At 36.2% G+C, this 19,055-nt stretch overlaps 1 protein-coding gene across 2 annotated transcripts in view; it reads left to right on the top strand.

The window, feature by feature from the left end:
• Lar (tyrosine-protein phosphatase Lar) overlaps positions 1–15,261 on the top strand; it is a 338,436-nt gene extending 323,175 nt beyond the window's left edge. Inside the window, exons 17-24 of one of the 2 annotated variants that reach the window (XM_089701766.1) lie at positions 102–398; positions 3,837–3,976; positions 4,233–4,435; positions 4,518–7,647; positions 7,720–7,830; positions 8,201–8,370; positions 10,502–10,637; positions 11,192–15,261. In XM_089701766.1, the coding sequence (XP_089557892.1) occupies positions 102–398; positions 3,837–3,976; positions 4,233–4,435; positions 4,518–7,647; positions 7,720–7,830; positions 8,201–8,370; positions 10,502–10,637; positions 11,192–11,260 (4,256 nt within the window). In that variant the 3' untranslated portion in view covers positions 11,261–15,261. The remainder of the gene's footprint in view (positions 1–101; positions 399–3,836; positions 3,977–4,232; positions 4,436–4,517; positions 7,648–7,719; positions 7,831–8,200; positions 8,371–10,501; positions 10,638–11,191) is intronic. The other variant, XM_089701767.1, reaches the window with a different exon arrangement.
• Positions 15,262–19,055: the final 3,794 nt, after the last annotated feature.

Below are 19,055 nucleotides of genomic sequence, written 5' to 3'. Positions count from 1 at the left end.
GGGTACAGATTGCTTCGGACCGACCGGTCGTGGCCTACGCGGGAGGGTATAGGCGAAGGTCCGCACTAGGCGAGGGCTCGCCTGACGTTTGAGCGTTGCAGTGCCGGGCGCGCCGCCGATGAACGTGAGCGCGGCCGCGATCTCGCCCACGGCCGTGCGCGTCTCGTGGCAGCCGCCGCCCGCCGAGCGCGCCAACGGCCGCATCGCGTACTACAAGCTGCTGTGCGTGGAGGCGGGGCGCGGCGACTCGGAGGCGATGGTCGTGCGCCTCAACCAGACCAGCTTCGTGCTGGACGAGCTGCGGCGCTGGACCGAGTACCGCGTGTGGGTGCTGGCCGGCACCAGCGTGGGCGACGGGCCCGCGTCCTACCCGGTCACCGTGCGCACGCACGAAGACGGTACGTACTGCGTACTGTGTACCTAGTGTACGTACTAACGGCACGCAAACGGTTTTATGTACACAATACACTTGGAATTAAGCTAGTATGATTATAATAATAAACTAGTAATAATAAATAAACAGTCACTATAACAGAATTTTTTACATAATTCATTTATTATATGCTATTATATATTTTCAAAAGATAATTAATAGATTAGTGTCGTCAATTTCCCGAAAACTTGTTTGACCTTTAAAATATGAATAAATAGCGTCTATTCAACTTTTAATAACTAAGGTTGAATTCAAATTTTAATGAATTCAATTTATTAAATATGTATGTGAAAATGTGTACATAAAATTGAAAAATGAAATACTAACAATTGAATTAAGTTAAAATTCAAATAACATTTCATGAATACAAGGCATATTTTGTTGAAATTTTAAAGAATAAAACTTCCTAAATCGTATCGATATTGGTACATATTTAATAGGTGTTATATTTATTTTCATCGATTTTAATCTTCTGTGATAATATTCTTTAACATTTCAAAATATAATGCCTAAATATTTCAGGATAACTAAATTAATGATAAATATTATATTAATTGTACCATTTTAATGTTACTGGATTTCTTTGGGACAAGGTGAATCTAATAATTAAATCAATCACGAAGTATTTAAATGCTGCCTCAAAATTGTCACTTTCCATTAAATCGATTTAGGCTTCGTGGCTGGTTTTTAACGATATTTCTTGAGACATAGAGAAAATAATAACTATTTTGGTGATTATTATTTCCCCTATGTCTTCAATGTGTTTATGTATTGGTGATGGGTTGGGCATATTATAGGATGGGTTATATCTTATATATCATACTACATACATATAATATATCGTACAAATACTATCAACGTTACTAATACCATTTTTTCTTTTCTCCTTTCTTTTGAGCGAATAGCAGGATACTAATCGAGGAGGTTAAAATTCGTAACAGAATATTTTAATATGCTTGCAAATTACGTGTACATATTTTAAGATTCACTCATATTTTAATATATTTACCGCTTGAAGCGGGATAGAGTTGAAGTTTCCACTCACTTGTCACATGTAATGATTGTTCATGACGTCATCGATTGCGTCACTCGCTAAGATGGCACTCACTGATATGCATACTTACAATGCACCTGGTCTAGTGTCGACGGCACCGTTATATATGATTTTTACGCACAGTTCTTGAGTATTTAGCAATGAACACAATTTTGCATGCTTTCAACACAGCACTGTTTTTCGTTCAAATATTTTTCACTGGGCACCGGATAGGTTCATCTTCGCTGTACAATATTGAGGTTGTTTATTGGACAATATTGTAAAGCGAAGATCGCACTTTTAGGAGCACTCAGCACAACTAGCAAATCGAGGTGAGAGAGCGAGTGCGTGGCACTACAGAAGACCCAACGGCCCGCTCAGAGCCATGATCCAAAATACCTACTTATAACTTTTCTCTGCAAATGTTCAAAATACAGCGTAAAGAATCACAGTGGTTCATGATTCTGCCTGGGCCTCGGTACAGTCTAACAATCACCACGGCCCGAGCGCCGCATTTGAATACCAATACCGTTTAAACATGACACGCGCGCATGCTACTATACTCACAACTACTTCTCTACTCACTACTCTGACTGTACTCTTAGCGGGAAGGCAGCGGGTTGAACTGACGAGCGATCCCGAGGATCCATCATTCTGAACTAAATTCAATCGAACACATTCGGCCCACCTCAGAACGGATCTGAGGGATCAAATCCGCGACACTCAAAGCCATTTCCCCGACCGCTCAGCTCAGATAGACTACGCGCTACTATCTTTCCCTCTATCTTTCTATCTATCTCACTTGCTCTTATGCTACAAGTTATCGCAAGTAGCATCTTCTATCTTCTTCTCTCTTCTGTATACTCTATCAAACTATCGTCGTGCATGAACACTAGATATTGTGACATACGAAATACTATTGTGCCTAACGTTCGCTATTGCCGTTGAGGAACGGACGGGATCCGAGAAACGCTACAAGACAATTTGGCTTCAGTTCCGTAAAGTACTTACGTGTTTAATTTTATACTGAACAACTTTTAGAAGACTACAGCACCGGACAATCACACTATGACACTGCCACAAACTCACAGTGGACAACACAAGGTATGCAACATTACACACTTAAGAGAAATGGCGCACAAGACAAACACTGAGGACGCACACACACAATTCGGCGCCGTCGCTTTAATCAATACATGTGCGTGTGAGTGAACCGTCTGCGCCAAGGGATAAAAATGAGCCGCTCGTGCATTGCCTATTTCTGTTCATACTTAACCCTTATTGAAATAGTACACGTCAAATAATGCGATATATGACTGACTCGCAGCTCGAGACATTTCGGTCCCGGGTGAAAAATAAATTCTCGTTACCTTTCGTTGCGCTCTCGACGTGAGCAGAGAAAGGCATTGCATGCGAATCGACATTGTCGCCGACGTCCCAAGCGGCTTAACCTGAATGCTCCTCCTAAAGAGCTCAAAATACACGAGGAAAATGAAATAAGAGAACCCCCATAATGCCGACAAGCGTTCTACTCGTAATCTCTCACTTAGTAGTTCCGTTCGCCCTGCAATGTTTGCACAATTTGTCTTAAATGTATTTGAATGCGTTTTTCTCTTTTTTTTCTCTCGTCACTGACTTTGTATGGGCCGCTGGTAACCGTACAGCTATCAAGAGTGAGTATAAATTACTATAGTGCTTGTATAGACGTGCGTTTGTGCTTGTGCCTAAGCTTCGTAGTTTGTCCTTCCTAGTATTTACACAAAACTTAACTAACCTAACTGCAAGTGGTTAAAAACCTAAGTGCGCATGAATTTGTGTTTACTCGTAATCCACGTTTCCCGGTGTGATTAAACAAAGCGAAGATAAATCTTAAGACCCCATGCGTGATCCCTTGCAGTGTGTGTATTTCTAATAAATCAGTAAGCGATCTTGTTTGGTTATAGTTACGCCGCTTTTGGATAACTTATAGTAATAAATGTATTTCTCCTTAAACGCTTTACAGTTTTAGTTGATCTTTATAATGTGGATTGAAAGGTAATGGTTTTATTTTTAAGTTATGATGATGTGAAAGGGTGTAAAGTTTACATTCTTTGTGTGTGTTGGTATTCAAATGCCCGATCGAGATGCTGAAAGGCGAAAACCGCCGTGACCGAAATACTCTATCAGCATAAACGACGGCTCTTACCGACCGCACTTTATATGAGAATCGAGCAGCGCTTTTCGAAGATTTTGAGCTTAAGTCCATTTAGGTGTTTAAAATGTCGAGGCTTTGTATAGATTTAGTACGCTCCCGTAGATGCTGATAGGGCATTTAGGTCGATGTAGAGGAGGTACGGCTCGGTCAGTCTAACGTATGTTTCGTACTCACAGTGCCTGGTGAACCTCAAGAGGTGAAAGTAAACTCCATCAACTCGACCTCCATACACGTCACATGGAAGCCGCCACAGGAGAAAGACAAGAATGGCATCATACGAGGCTACCACGTTCACGTGCAAGAAGTTAGAGAAGAGGTAAATTATGTTTCGCATAAGATTAGTTAAAAATACATTTTTTACATTCATTCAAAATAAACATACATAAATACATTTAAAAACAGGCTTTACCTGGGTTGATTTTAAATAACAATAATATGAACTCAGTAAAAATAACTTATGATAACTAAATATTTTTTTTATCGTCTGAGTAGTTTCTGAATTCGTAGCTAACAAAGAAACCAACGAACAAAAGCTTAGATTAAACTACATTTTATTATTATTTATTTCTCAGGGCAAAGGGCTTCTAAACGATCCAATGCGGTTCAACGTAATGGATGACACGACATTGGAGTTGAACGTCTCTGGCTTACAACCAGACACAAGATACAACGTACAAGTTGCGGCTTTAACAAGAAAAGGTGACGGTGATCGAAGTCCACCTGTATCAGTCAAAACGCCAGGCGGTGTTCCAAATAGACCTACTGTTAATCTCAAGTAAGTTAATTAAACGTAATTTTATAGTTGTTTTATTAATCTTATTAAATTTTCATCGTACTAATTTTGATTTTTGTTGCAGGGTTCTAGAACGTGATCCTATAGTATCAATTGAAATTGAATGGGCTAAGCCTACCCAGACGTATGGAGATTTACTAGGCTACCGGTTGCGATATGGTATAAAAGATCAACCACTCGAAGAAATGAATTTTTCTGGAACGAAAGTTAGTTCGCACAGAATTAATGATCTGGAAAGAGGCGTACAATACGAATTTCGCGTTGCCGGCAGAAATCCAATAGGTATTGGTCAAGAAACTATAAAATATTGGCTTACACCAGAAGGCGCGCCCAAAGGCCCACCCACCAATGTATCGTACAATTTCCAAACACCAGACATTGTAAGTATTACTTGGGAACCGCCAATAAGAGCAGACCGAAGTGGCCAAATAAGGAAATACGATGTACAATTTTATAAGAGAGGAGATCAATCTTCACTCGTAGAGAAGACCACTGAATTAACTAAAGCTGTATTCACTGGGTTAGAAGAAGACGCCCACTACGTTTTTAAGGTTCGTGCATACACAGATCAAGGAGCTGGTCCTTATAGCAAAGACATCGTAGCGCATACAGAAAGAGACATCGGTAGAGCACCAATGTCAGTGAAAGCTGTAGCTACTTCTGAATCCGGTGTTGAGGTATGGTGGGAAACCGTACCTTCAAGGAAAAAAGTTGTTGGTTATGTTATCTTTTATACAATGACTCCCGTTGAAGATCTAGACGCATGGCAACAAAAAACAGTTCACGTAACGCATTCGGCTGATTTGGAGAATTTGGAAAAATTCGCTGAATATGCTATTGCTGTGGCAGCTAAATTAGCCGATGGTTTGGGAAGGTTATCGGAAAAAGTAACAGTTAAAATCAGACCTGAAGAAGTGCCTTTACATCTCCGAGCTCAAGACGTTTCTACTCATTCAATGACACTGTCTTGGTCTCCACCTTTGAGGCTAAATCCTGTTAGTTATAAGATTTCTTACAATGCCATTAAAGAATTTGTGGATTCCCTTGGAATGACACAAACTCAAGAGATTCCTAAAAGAGAAATAGTTGTAAAGCACGATAGAACGTCTTATTCTATCAACGATTTGTCGCCATTTACAACGTACAACGTGAATATTAGTGCCATACCCAATGATAACTCTTACCGACCGCCAACTAAAATTACGGTCACAACTCAAATGGCAGCGCCTAAACCAATGGTGAAACCAGACTTTTACGGTGTTGTTGAAAATGAAATACTCGTTATTCTACCTCAAGCCTCCGAAGAATATGGACCCATATCGCATTATTATCTTGTTGTAGTTCCTGATGACAAAGCACATAACCATAAAAACCCCGATCAATTTTTAACAGAAAATTTAATCAAAAACAACGCTAGGACGGACGATGAAAATGCACCATACATCGCCGCAAAGTTCTTACAAAGAAATATTTTATATACTTTCCATCTCGGAAACGATGAAATGTACGAAGGCTTCCTTAATAGAAAGCTTAATCCGAAAAAACGATACAGAGTATTTGTGAGAGCTGTTGTTGATACGCCGCAGAAACATCTTTATACGTCAAGTCCTTTCTCCGAATATCTATCACTAGATATGCGAGAAGCTCCACCAGGTGAAGAACCAAGTAGACCTGATCCTAAAGATATGAACGGTGACCCTGAAATCAGAATAGAAGAAAATCGAAAAGAAGCTGGTATGGTTTGGGTTATTGGGCCTATCATAGCCGCATTAATGCTCTCGCTATGCCTAGTACTACTGTTTATTGTAAAGAGAAGACGACAACCGTGTAAAACGCCTGATCAAGCTGCTGTTACTCGACCATTAATGTCAGCAGATATTGGTTTTGGAGCTCCATCGGATCCTGTTGAAATGAGACGACTTAATTTCCAAACACCTGCTATGATCTCACATCCACCTATTCCTATCTCCGAACTATCAGAACATATAGATAGACTGAAAGCTAACGATAATCTGAAATTCTCTCAAGAATATGAAAGTATTGAACCAGGCCAACAATTCACGTGGGATCACTCTAATATGGAAGTTAACAAACCTAAAAATCGTTATGCTAATGTCATAGCCTATGATCATAGTAGAGTTATCCTTCAACCTATTGATGGAATACTTGGAAGTGATTACATTAATGCAAACTATTGCGATGGTTATCGAAAACACAACGCCTACGTTGCAACTCAAGGACCATTACAAGAAACCTTCGCCGACTTCTGGAGGATGTGTTGGGAACTACGAACATCAACAATAGTCATGATGACGAAGCTCGAAGAAAGAACTAGGATTAAATGTGATCAGTACTGGCCAAGCCGCGGAAGCGAGTCTTACGGTATGATGACAGTCGCAATCGCTGAAGTCCAAGAACTGGCTACTTATTGCATTCGTACTTTCCAAGTCACCAGAAACGGTGGAGCAGAGCGGCGAGAGATTAAACAATTGCAATTCACGGCGTGGCCTGATCACGGCGTACCAGACCATCCGGCACCGTTCTTGCAATTCTTGCGTCGAGTTAGAGCTTTAAACCCACCTGAAGCGGGACCTCTAGTTGTACATTGTTCTGCGGGCGTCGGTCGTACCGGCTGCTTTATCGTCATTGACTCTATGCTGGAGAGAGCTCGACACGAACGTACGGTAGATATCTACGGCCACGTGACTTGCCTGCGTGCACAACGTAACTACATGGTGCAAACCGAAGACCAATACATCTTCATCCACGATGCCTTACTCGAAGCCGTCATCTGCGGCGATACGGAAGTTCCTGCGCGTAACTTGCACTCGCACATCCAGAAGTTGATGCGTATCGATTCGATCGAGAATATAACTGGAATGGAATTGGAATTTAAGAAACTTGCGAACATGAAAGCTGATTCGAGTCGGTTTGTTTCGGCAAGCTTGCCTTGTAACAAACATAAGAATAGGCTGGTGCACATCTTGCCGTATGAGTCTACCCGCGTCTGTCTGACTCCTCGTGATGGTTCTGATTACATCAACGCTTCGTTCGTCGACGGCTATAGATACCGAGCAGCTTATATAGCCACTCAAGGCCCGCTACCAGACACTACTGATGACTTCTGGCGTATGCTTTGGGAACATAATTCTACCATAATTGTTATGCTGACTAAGTTAAAGGAAATGGGAAGAGTACGTATATACTTTATATCTATTTCGAAATTGTTCTAATATTCAAACATGCTAATAAACTTCTGTTTTCAGGAAAAGTGCCATCAATACTGGCCTTCCGATCGTTCTGTGCGCTACCAATGTTTCGTCGTGGACCCCATCGCTGAGTACAATATGCCTCAGTATATCTTGAGGGAATTCAAGGTATGTATATTTTAACAACCCTACACAAACAACAATCCTATAGAAACCTATAAATGCCCTTTACTGTACGACATTTCTCCTACCTGATTCTTTCAAAGACAACTTTAAACATCTATTTATTTAAAATGTGTAATTTGAAATTTGCACGGTCAAAATATGTGGCGCGCTTTCACTAAACTTGCAAAAAGACACTTAACAAAATGTCAAAAGCAGGTAACTAAACAGATTTTGATATGGTTGTTCCATACGATATTTGCCAAAAAAGTTTAACCCAAGGTTTGAAAATTGGACCCTCACCAAACTAACAAACTTACAAGTTTATTATACGTTTTTTTTTTTTGAAAAATATTAATATGTTTATACGCCACAGGTAACGGACGCGCGCGACGGTGCGTCCCGCACGGTGCGACAGTTCCAGTTCACGGACTGGCCGGAGCAGGGCGTGCCCAAGAGCGGCGAGGGGTTCATCGACTTCCTGGGGCAAGTGCACAAGACGAAGGAGCAGTTCGGCCAGGATGGACCCATTACGGTGCACTGCAGGTTTGTGTTATTAGGGACATTATGAATTGGTTTTGATTATATACATGGTTAGGATTTTGAGTTGCTTTTGGGTTCTTTTCGGTTTGGGAAATGATGTTTTGGCAATTTTGATTATGGATATGATTTGGATTAGGATGTGTAATACGGGCTTTAATACTATTTTACTTGTGTATTTGACACATTTTTCGTTTATATAGATATTAGAATTAATTACTCTTTTTCACCTCGATATCTGTTACACTTACTTATATGAATACCTACCGTTTAAATTTGATAAAATTGTATAAGCCCCTGCTAAATTATACAAAATCATTTGATTTTGTAAAGGAGGATGGCCACATATGACCTGAATGCGAACATTAACCATCGGTGTATCAAAAAATAGTAATTTATGCGTGCTTTTACTAACGGGGTCTAACTTATTTTTTTCGGGCCGGGAAAATGTTATGTATAAATATAAATAAACTCAAATTCATAACATTGTTTGAACGCATCCAAACGTCTTTCATTTTTACCTGTGTCATGCGTTTCGTTTTCACAGCGCAGCGGGAGTTAATTAGCGATTACGTTTAAAAAATACTAGAATAATAATATATATTTCTTTGTTTTATTTCACCTATCATATTTAATAGCAAAAACAGTAAGAAAGATATAATTTATAGATTTAAAAAATATTTTTTGCCATAAATACATTTAATAATATACCTAAAATATGTAAAACGGAACGTATTTTTTACCGGCATAATAGACACAAAGGTTAGATGACACATGACATGACTGACGCGTAGCTGAAAAACATGATTTTGTTTATTATTTGTCACTACAGTGTTGTATTGGCTTATATAACAATCAAATAAATAACATAGGCTACGTCGTCCACCCTTAGAATTTAGTTATGGCTGTAGGTATAATTCTAAACCATATTCATTATATACGTAGCCATAACCTCAAAAATGGCAAACTATGTAAAAATTCTAAGCTCCACGACTTTCAAATAATATACATATTTGCAATGTGGGATTGCTAAGGGTGGTTAGGCGAACCATTTAAGCCCTATATTAATCATGGTCGCGACTAGGGAATCCAATCCCGCTAACGCGGGATCCCGCTAATGCGGGATCCCGCACCTTTTTTGCGGGATCAAAAATGCGGGATTACTCATGCGGGATCCCGCACGTTCGCGGGATTGAAAAAAAGTAAGAAAAATAGGCTCAGACGATGATCGGAACTATTATCGGACGGAACGAAACGTAATCAATGTCAGTTCCAGTACTCTATGACTGGGGATTCCACTACGGCGCACGGGGATTTAACTTTGAGCGTACTGAATGGGTGGCAGAGTCTAGAGCTGCTGTGCGTGTACCCACTCGAGATAATTCAACTGATTTGATAATGACACTTTTTGAATGTGGAGGGAATAGGGGGAAGTATTTGGAAGCTGTTTATACATATGTAAAGTCAATTCCGCCTACAAGTGTGGAAGCCGAGCTTGCTTTTTCCGCCGCTGCAATTTATGCAACAAGATAAGATCAAATCTAAAAGATGAAACGTTAGATACTTTATCATTTCTTCGAAAGTATTTAAAAAAAAATAAGCTGATTTTAAATGCCTCTAAAACCAATGCATATGTTCTATTTCAAATAAAAATCTAAATATGAAACGTGAAATATTGTGAATATTGTATTGTCTTAAACATCATTATATTTAATTTATAATATAAGTGATAACTTTGCTTAGATGTTGATAAGAATAATTAAAAATATTTGTGTGTATTTTCTTTCTTTAAATTACATGAAACAAAAATAATAATAATTAAAATCAATCCCGCAAATCCCGCGGGATCCGCGGGATTGCTGATCTTAATCCCGCAGGCTTGCGGGATCGCGATTTTGATGCGGGATTGGATTCTCTAGTCGCGACATTTCATAGTCAGGTCTTGGTATGTATGGGCAGTGGCCGATGTCCTTTTGACCTGAAATAAATAGAATAGATAAAGATATAACTTTCACATTATAAGGAATTTTTAAAATCGATATTACCGTCATTAAGATTATTTATCACCTACAGCGCAATGAAAATCTTCCTCTTTGTAATATTTACGTCGATAATGATATTAAAAACATGGAAACAGTGCGGGCGTGGGCCGCACGGGCGTGTTCATCACGCTGTCGACGGTGCTGGAGCGCATGCAGTACGAGGGCGCGGTCGACGTGTTCCAGACCGTGCGCACGCTGCGCACCATGCGGCCCGCCATGGTGCAGACTGAGGTATAGTAGAATAGTTGGATATAGGTTCATTTTAAAATGTGTTGTATTTTTTGTGTTTTAAGAAAAATTTTCAGTTTTTGTACGAATGAATAGATAGTGTGATAGAACAAATAGTTTATACATTATGTTCCTATATAAAAAAAAATCCAATCGTAAAATTCATGCTTTTTGTGAATTATGCACTACGTAACTCAGTTTACTTAGCCTACTTTTGTTGTTTTAAAAAAATTTTTATTAGCCCTTTTTAGAATAGGCAGCGTTGGACGAGTAGAGGCAATCACGATAGCGTAGACTGTAGAGGGCCTAAATTTCTTTGATCGGCCGTTTTTGTAGGTGTTTATACATAATTGCCGTAACGGCGACAAACATCGACGATCATTTGGTCCAACGCTCTCAATTGTGAAGAGGGTCTATTACATTTCTGAAATTTTGTTATTTAACTTTCAACTAACATATTTACATTAGTTTTACCCCAAAATTTAATGATATGAGCGTTGAATATTTGTTTGTAGTAGTTAAAAAATATATTCTACGACTTTTATAATATTCACCAGGACCAGTATGAATTCTGCTACCGAGCAGCCCTGGAGTACCTGGGCTCGTTCGACCACTACGCGAACTGACGCTGAGACAGGCTCGTGTAGGCGACGCTCCGTCACACACAGCGTCACCTAAAGCGTCACCTATCTTATTATATCGCCCTGCAGGATCTTTCGGAAACGTGTCGTCATCAACATTGTTATCAGCGTCATTTATATCAAAAATATGTTCCAATGTCGCTCCTCAATCAGGGTTTTTGGGAATTTCGTTGTAGAAATTTGTGAAATTTGGTTCCCTTGAATATTGAACAGAAAAAATCTTTGAAAACTCTATGATGGCCATTCTATTGGCCTAACATTTTTTTTTTTTTATTTGCGTATAAATGAATTCAATATTGAAATTTTTGAAGCAGCATAACCTTTTACAAAATTTAATTGATAAATTTGAAGGTCTACTCCGTTTTTTAAGGTTTATTATAATTTGACCCTTTTTATGTACCTAATCTGAAAGTGATATTTAATCAAAATTGGACCAGTGTTGCCAACATTCAGAAAGGCGATGCCAAAGGATTGAATACCGCGAGGGTCGCAATTAGGAGGTTGAGGAGCGATACCCTTTTTAATGATCATCCATATAAATAACTCCGCATGGACCGAATTAAGACAATAATAAACTTTTCATAAACGACACGTTCCATTTCACCCTCGAGCGACTTAACATTCACCTAAAACTTGATATTTGATAAAAATTTACGTTTCACCCTAGATTAGTAAAGAGGCTTGCATATAATCGTGTAGTTTGGCAAGTGTGTTAAGTCGCTTTTAGTCCGAAAGATAAAATAAAGGCTCTTATAATAACGATGATAAAGAGGCTAGATCGCGACAGTGCCTAGTTAACGTTACTTATGATATATATAACCTGTGAGACCAGTGTAATCATGATTGTGAGTGGGAAAGGGTAATTGTTATTCGTCTTGTAATGTCTTCTCTTTGGCGCATTTATCTCATACATTTTTACGATTTTTTTTTTATAAAAATAATTTTTTTGCAGGTCAGTAGTTAATTTTGTATGAATTTTTCAATATTTTTGTTAGTTTTTGTACACATCTAAAAAAGTTATGGATTTTTTTTGTCTCTTTTACATTGAAGTGTATAGATATAGGCGCCCATGAGAATGAACTACTATATTTAACCTATATCCCTATTTTCGATATATAGAAAAGTATACTGTTGTTCACACTAATTGATCCTATGAGCAGTACTATAAACTGGATTTGAGGCATTTATGAAAATTATTAACGAAAAAAAAACTTATAAAATGTTTGGGAAATTAATAATGTTTAAAATTAACTGTATTATCGATTGAGCCATGAACAATTATTTGCTAATATAATATAATTAGGGAATGGAATCAGTGCGCTTAGTGACTTACGCGATATGATAATCAAGTCTAATCACATATTATGACTAGGGTCGGCGGTAACTGACGATCAAACAGCGACAAATTAATAAAAAAATAGTTTTTTTCCTTTGACCAGTGAATTTTTTTTTTCGCTTTTGTGTTTTACCTAAGTATATAACGTTTTTTCGAACAAACACAAACAAAGAAATCTAAGATTATTAAAAAAAAGTCACTATTAACGGGTTAACAAAATCATTTGTCGCCGTAAAATCGTCAGTTGTCCCCGGCCCATATACGATACAGTATAATGTAAAATGTATAAATAGTTATTGCAGCTGTAATTAGAAGTTTATTTTTCATATCGGGTGTTAAATACGTTAAGTAGTGTAAATTATGGTAATATGTTTCATTGCGATGTAACAACAAACTTAGACGAATCGGCTGTGTCGTGTGAAATTATGTCATGTGCGTAGAATGTAATGTTTTATGTAAATAGTTTTTAGTTTTTTACACACAATCGCCTTAAACAGTACTTCAGATGTATATGAATACCGGTTTTCTTTGTCCATTGTAATAGTTTCATTAAGAGCTAGCGCGCACGAGCAACTTTGTCTCCGCAACTATTTTGTCTCTCCCATCAATTGTATGGGGAGTTGCGTCGCTACGTGCGCGCACTTTCATACTAGCCCATGGGTGGGAGAGACAAAATAGTTGCAGAGACAAAATAGTTGCGGAGACAAAGTTGCTCGTGCGCGCTACCTCTAAAGCTTGAATACGTTCTATGTAATATATTGTCACTGCCACGTATGGAAAAGGTGATTCGATGACATATCTAATGTTAGGTAGAAAATTGTTTTGTCTGTGTGTTGTAATAATTAAATGAATCGTAGGAAATGATCGAATCTATTCGGCAACGGATGGACGGTGGAAAAATTATATTATCTGTATAATTTTTAATCTGTATTTGTGATATGATTTCGCGCTTCTTAGCCACTTGTAAACGAAAGCTCTAAGAAACTGAATGTAACACTATTTAAGGCTATATCTAGGTGGAGTTATTGTTTAATCCCTTGCCTAGTATTTGTAACTACACTTACAATTTAGGTTTTTCAACTCCTTTTATACAATCTTATCTAATCTAAAATATATCGATCTACGTATAAGTTAAACTTGAGCTTCGAAATTTAGATGTACGATGCGTTTATGAATGAACTATGGATTATGGATATATCAAGAAATGTAACTGCCAATTGTTTCGTGTAGCTATAAATCAAAATATATGTAATATGGAAGTAAAATAGATTTTAAAGAATATTGTTAAATTGGATAGTGAAAATTTAATACTCGTTGAATGATATGCGTATCGGAACTCGGCAGCTTCGCGCTTGCGATTATCTTTAACGCAGCTTCTTAACTGGCAACTATTTCATATACACGTGTTAGTTTTTAATTTCATTTCTCATAACGGTTTAAATAGTAGATACGTGACTGTTTGAACTTATCGTATGAGTGAACTATTTAAAATTAATTCTCATTTACCGTTTCATGATAACTAAAGGATCAACGCACATGTTATTGTCTACTGAATATATTAAGCCCCTCCCCAAACACTTTCTATGGACATTCGGACCAGCCAACTGTTAACGCAAAAATAAATTCAAATAATACCTGAACATAACATTAAACCTTCACCACACCTACGCAATAAAATATGAAATATTTTTTTACCGGCATTGAATGAAAATATATTTTTATAAAATCCCATCACTCGTGCAAAGTCAGTTAAAACTGTATAAATATATCATGAAATAGATTTATCACGTTTTGCATTGATGTTCAGAAAGTATTGAAATAATTAAAATTGAAATATGTCTTTAAGGCTACTCACTGCTGTTAACAGATTAAATTCTTTAAAGCGATACAATATACTAATTACTGAAGCAGATAAAGGATTTCCGTACTAAAACGGTTAATACTCAGGTTACTTGCGAACATAGTTTAATTTTGTAATAGGTATTCCCGTTAATAATATTCCATTCACAGTACAAAGTATAATAATGTTGCCACTTGCCACAAAACCATACAATTTTGAATATATGTACATACTAAGTGCAAAAACCTTTTCATTTTGAAATAAGACTGATTTGTTTTCGATGTGTTCTTACTTAATTTGTGTTGTGTATTTCTGTATAATGTTGCAGCTATTTTATTAAGTGTAATTATACCTTTAATTGAGGTTCTGTATTTTATGTTTATTAAAATGTACTATAGTTGTAAGATGTCGCTCTAAATACTTGAATAAAACAGAAAGCTTTGAACGCTTCATTTTGCAGATTCTTTGTAATTTTTACCTGATTCTAATATGATTTTATGTTAATTACGTAAACGTAAAATGGAATACGTATTAATTTTTCTGTTTTATTGACCAGTACAAACGAACAATGAAATTAAATGTAATTTCCCCGATTTATTTTGCGTTTTGTATATTTTGAATTGCGATAAAGCGCCTGTCTATGTTTAGAGCAATTGCAAATGGCGGACGTAACGTGGCGGGAAAAAATGAATGTAATTAACTCGAAAGTTAAACCGTTATTTTGTAAAAAATATCCCGCGATGCGTCCCGGGACACAGTGGATTCGCAGAATTATACATAATGTATATGAAGAAATAAATTTATGTGAAATATGTTGGATTTTTATTTACACATCCTTTCCCTTTTGCACCTCTGTTATCTGTTTTGTTGAAATTAAAAATTTTGTATCAAAGGACAAAGTTATGAGCAAAATTACATTTATTATTGTACATGTAGTTTATAATGAACAAACAAATTGAATAATTTTTTTACTGAATCTCTGATGATTCTTAGAAAACAATATTCTTGAACTATGCACTATTCGATTATTTTAATGACACTTTCTTTTTATTACATATACCTACACTTAGTATCTAATCTGTGCCTAAACTATATTATTATCTCTACACCATATTACGAATACATGTATAAAACTACAAATCCGAATTTACACTCCTCAAATCACTCAATAATCCGATGCATACATATAGGACTACATTCATGTATTTACTTGTCAAGCCCTATTATCCTGCTTACGCCCTTTGACTGATAGCGACGCGTCGATAGCTCCGATTTGCTACAATTGAAGACTTCAAGACGAGTTTGCATATCAATAGCATACTCCGATGGGATGCGAAGGTAATGCATTCTTATGTGAAAGGTAACTGGGTGTAAAAGGTAACACGAGATTCTTTGATACATTCTTTTCTAAATTCAAGTCATGAAACAAAAAAAGGTCACCGTACTTTAAAAGCAACATAAGTATCAATTCTATACGTTTCTGTAAATCTGATTTCATGAAACAATAATACATACATGAATATAAGCAATAATAAAGCAACTGTCTCATGCAACTTAACTAATAAGTAATTAATATCTATGTTTTGAAGAGCCTACCTATTCAGTTAATCGTGATCGCATTTCACAGTTCCAAGTAATAAAACCTCATAATATTTTCCCCAAAGATTAAATTGATTGGCGTTCAATTAATCATTTGAGCGCAACGAAAATTTCTGTAATCGGTACTAACTCCGAGCTACGTTTTCACTCTCCCAACAATAAACGCTCTTGAGGTGTTTGAAAAGCCCTCTAAAATATGATTAATTACTTTCACGTTTTACTAAATCGATAAGCTGTATGTTTAAATCATCGGCTTAGCCCGCCGCTTGCCATATTGCCGATCGGGCCGAGCCTGCGAAATAATCCCGCTATAAATAATAAATTGACGTTTGTCTGTGGTCGATAAAGAACATAGATATTCTGTGGATATTCTCATATAGATATAATAATTTTACATTTTAAGGCAAGGCATTTCCTTAATAAAATGAAAATAGAAAACACAAAGAGCCCATGAGTTTATCTTGTGTCTTAAAAATTCATTTCGTTCTAGTAATTATAAAAACACTGGATAAAATGCCCCTAATATGACACTTAATACGTGTCTTCACGAGAAATATGCAATTTGTCGAGCCGCATAATTAGAGGGCGAAATTCCCTCCCTAATTCTTAAATAAGAAAGGTAAACGATGTCACGCAAAATAAGACTTAATTTTATGGAGAATTTGATATCCATGGAATGTAAGGCTCCTTTTTATACAGTATACTTATTTAGAAATAAAAAACAGAAACAATACACACAAACAAACGCTTAACTATGTTAATTTACTGCTCAGTATGCTTACTATCATATTATTTCGTTCGATGTTCGTATTAGTATTAGATACGTAGTATATTATTATTAGTCTGTGGTATTAGGTAGCTTTAATACGAATAGCTCAATAACATCATAATGTATTGTTGTCTCAAAACAAGGTATACCTACTTAACATGCAAACATATTAGAATTTTATGGTGCTAGCAACACAACAGTCTCTATTAAAAGTTACAAATGGAATAACACTGCCATAATAAAAATTTAACAATAATAATTAAATTAAGCGAAAAACTAATTAAATTGCTATTAAATTTAAAAGCCTCCAAAGTCCAATACGAGTTACACTCGAGCATAAATTAGTAAGTCCCCTTCCCCCCGGGTCGACGACGATCTTTATTAAGTGGCACAATTCATTTAGGCGGGAATGGAGATAGATTAATGAGTCCGTTTATAATAAACAATATTGTGCTTGTAAATGAGTTTACTTAGTTTATTGTGCACGATGAGCCTTAACGGAGGTCCGGTGTCTTAAGATTATAAAAGATTATATGACAGTTTACAAAAGGTAGATTACAAAGCAATTGAAGAGCCTTAACCAACCCACAACACAATTTTCATTAAAAATTACGATACCTTAATGTAAAACGTTTTTTAAATATTAAATTGGTACTTTAAGAGATAGATCGTACTTATTTATGTAACTTTCTACCAAAAAATCATAACAATAAATTTTAAATTAGTTAAGTATCTAGTAGGTAAATTATTATTAGTCAAAAACCAAGATCGAAAAGGAAATATCGTCACAAGATCTTTCTGTAAGGTTACGCTAAAACAATCATCTATATTAAATTACCTACTAGCAGTCTTGTAAGTGTAACTAGGTACTTTAATTAAAGAAATACATTGAGAATTAAAACCAATCGCCATTCTGTCATTAATATAACATTTATCACATCACGTCGAAACTAAATTGAGAAAAAAGTCCCGCTAACAGCTTTTCAATCTGATTAAGATTTATTATTCCTGACTGAATCTTCGATCAGGCTCGGTAGACGAAAGAAAAACAAACTTGTTTTTTAACGTTCCCCAACCCTCTTCAAATGGCCGATATATCGAATATTTATACGTATTGTCACAGTAAAATGTTGTTCAAATAATTATAACTTATAATTCAAAGAATGACTATTATGTTTTGTAATAGTAAATAAATTCGCGTTCAAATGAAAATAATACTAATTAATTTATTATTATTATGTAGTTAACTCTTTTAAATAAAACTAACGAATAAATGCTCGCTAATTTTGCGCAATATAAAAATTTGTAATAGATGTAACTAGGTAGTTAGATATGCGATTATCATAAATTTATTTAACCATCGTAGGTATATTTATTTTAAAGTTTACTGATTTCAACTTTTAATATTTGATATCCGTAAGATCGTGGGAATTTACACTGGCATGTACCTATGAATAAACGGAAACAATGGTAGAATTCAGTACGATGAACACAATTTTTGATAAAAAAAATAAACATCGCTACTTGATTTAAATAAAGAAAACATTCACCACTCCCCATATAAATACAAACGATCTCTCGATACTGAGTTTTAACAGGATATTTTAAAAGCCCATACGGATGGATGATTTTAAACTCAATTGATATTTCCCGTTTTAAAAACATCTCGTTGAACGGAACAATAAAAGAATGAATCCGTAACATGTCTCGTTATCGTTATGCGTTTTGTTTTTATAAAATCATTTTATTTTTAATGCCGCCTCTGTGACAAGGATTTCGTGCCTTTTATTATCACATCGTCTACTACCAATTACAACACTATTAAAATAAGTTTATCTTTTAATGGTAAAATCCACCAGTTTCATTTGATTTGTTAAATATGAATTAGTAAACAATCTTAAGCAAAAAAACAATTAAGTTCTAGTCTAGGCTCATTTTATATGAAGTTCCTAATATGTACCTACATTTTATGAAGGGACGTAGGTATTTTGTACATTTTCTCATCGAACCAATTTCATGGAAGTGATATAATTTATTATGATACAATCAATTGTTCTTCGCAGTTCAGAATATATTGTCAATACAATCTCTTCATGGCAATTCTTGTAATTTTGACGAAACAGGTAACCTACACACACAGAAATACCTATTTTGATATTACTTAATTAATTTAAAAACGTAACTATATAGATACGTAGCAAAATCTTAAAGCGCGTCGCACACGGTGAAGATACTA

Source organism: Colias philodice, chromosome 12 (assembly GCF_061535455.1).
Source record: "Colias philodice isolate Cphi_HAF_F1 chromosome 12, ilColPhil1 Martin Lab GWU primary, whole genome shotgun sequence".
NCBI lineage: Eukaryota > Metazoa > Arthropoda > Insecta > Lepidoptera > Pieridae > Colias > Colias philodice.
Note: the sequence above shows the minus strand (reverse complement) of the source record. Positions and strands in the feature narration are given on the sequence as shown.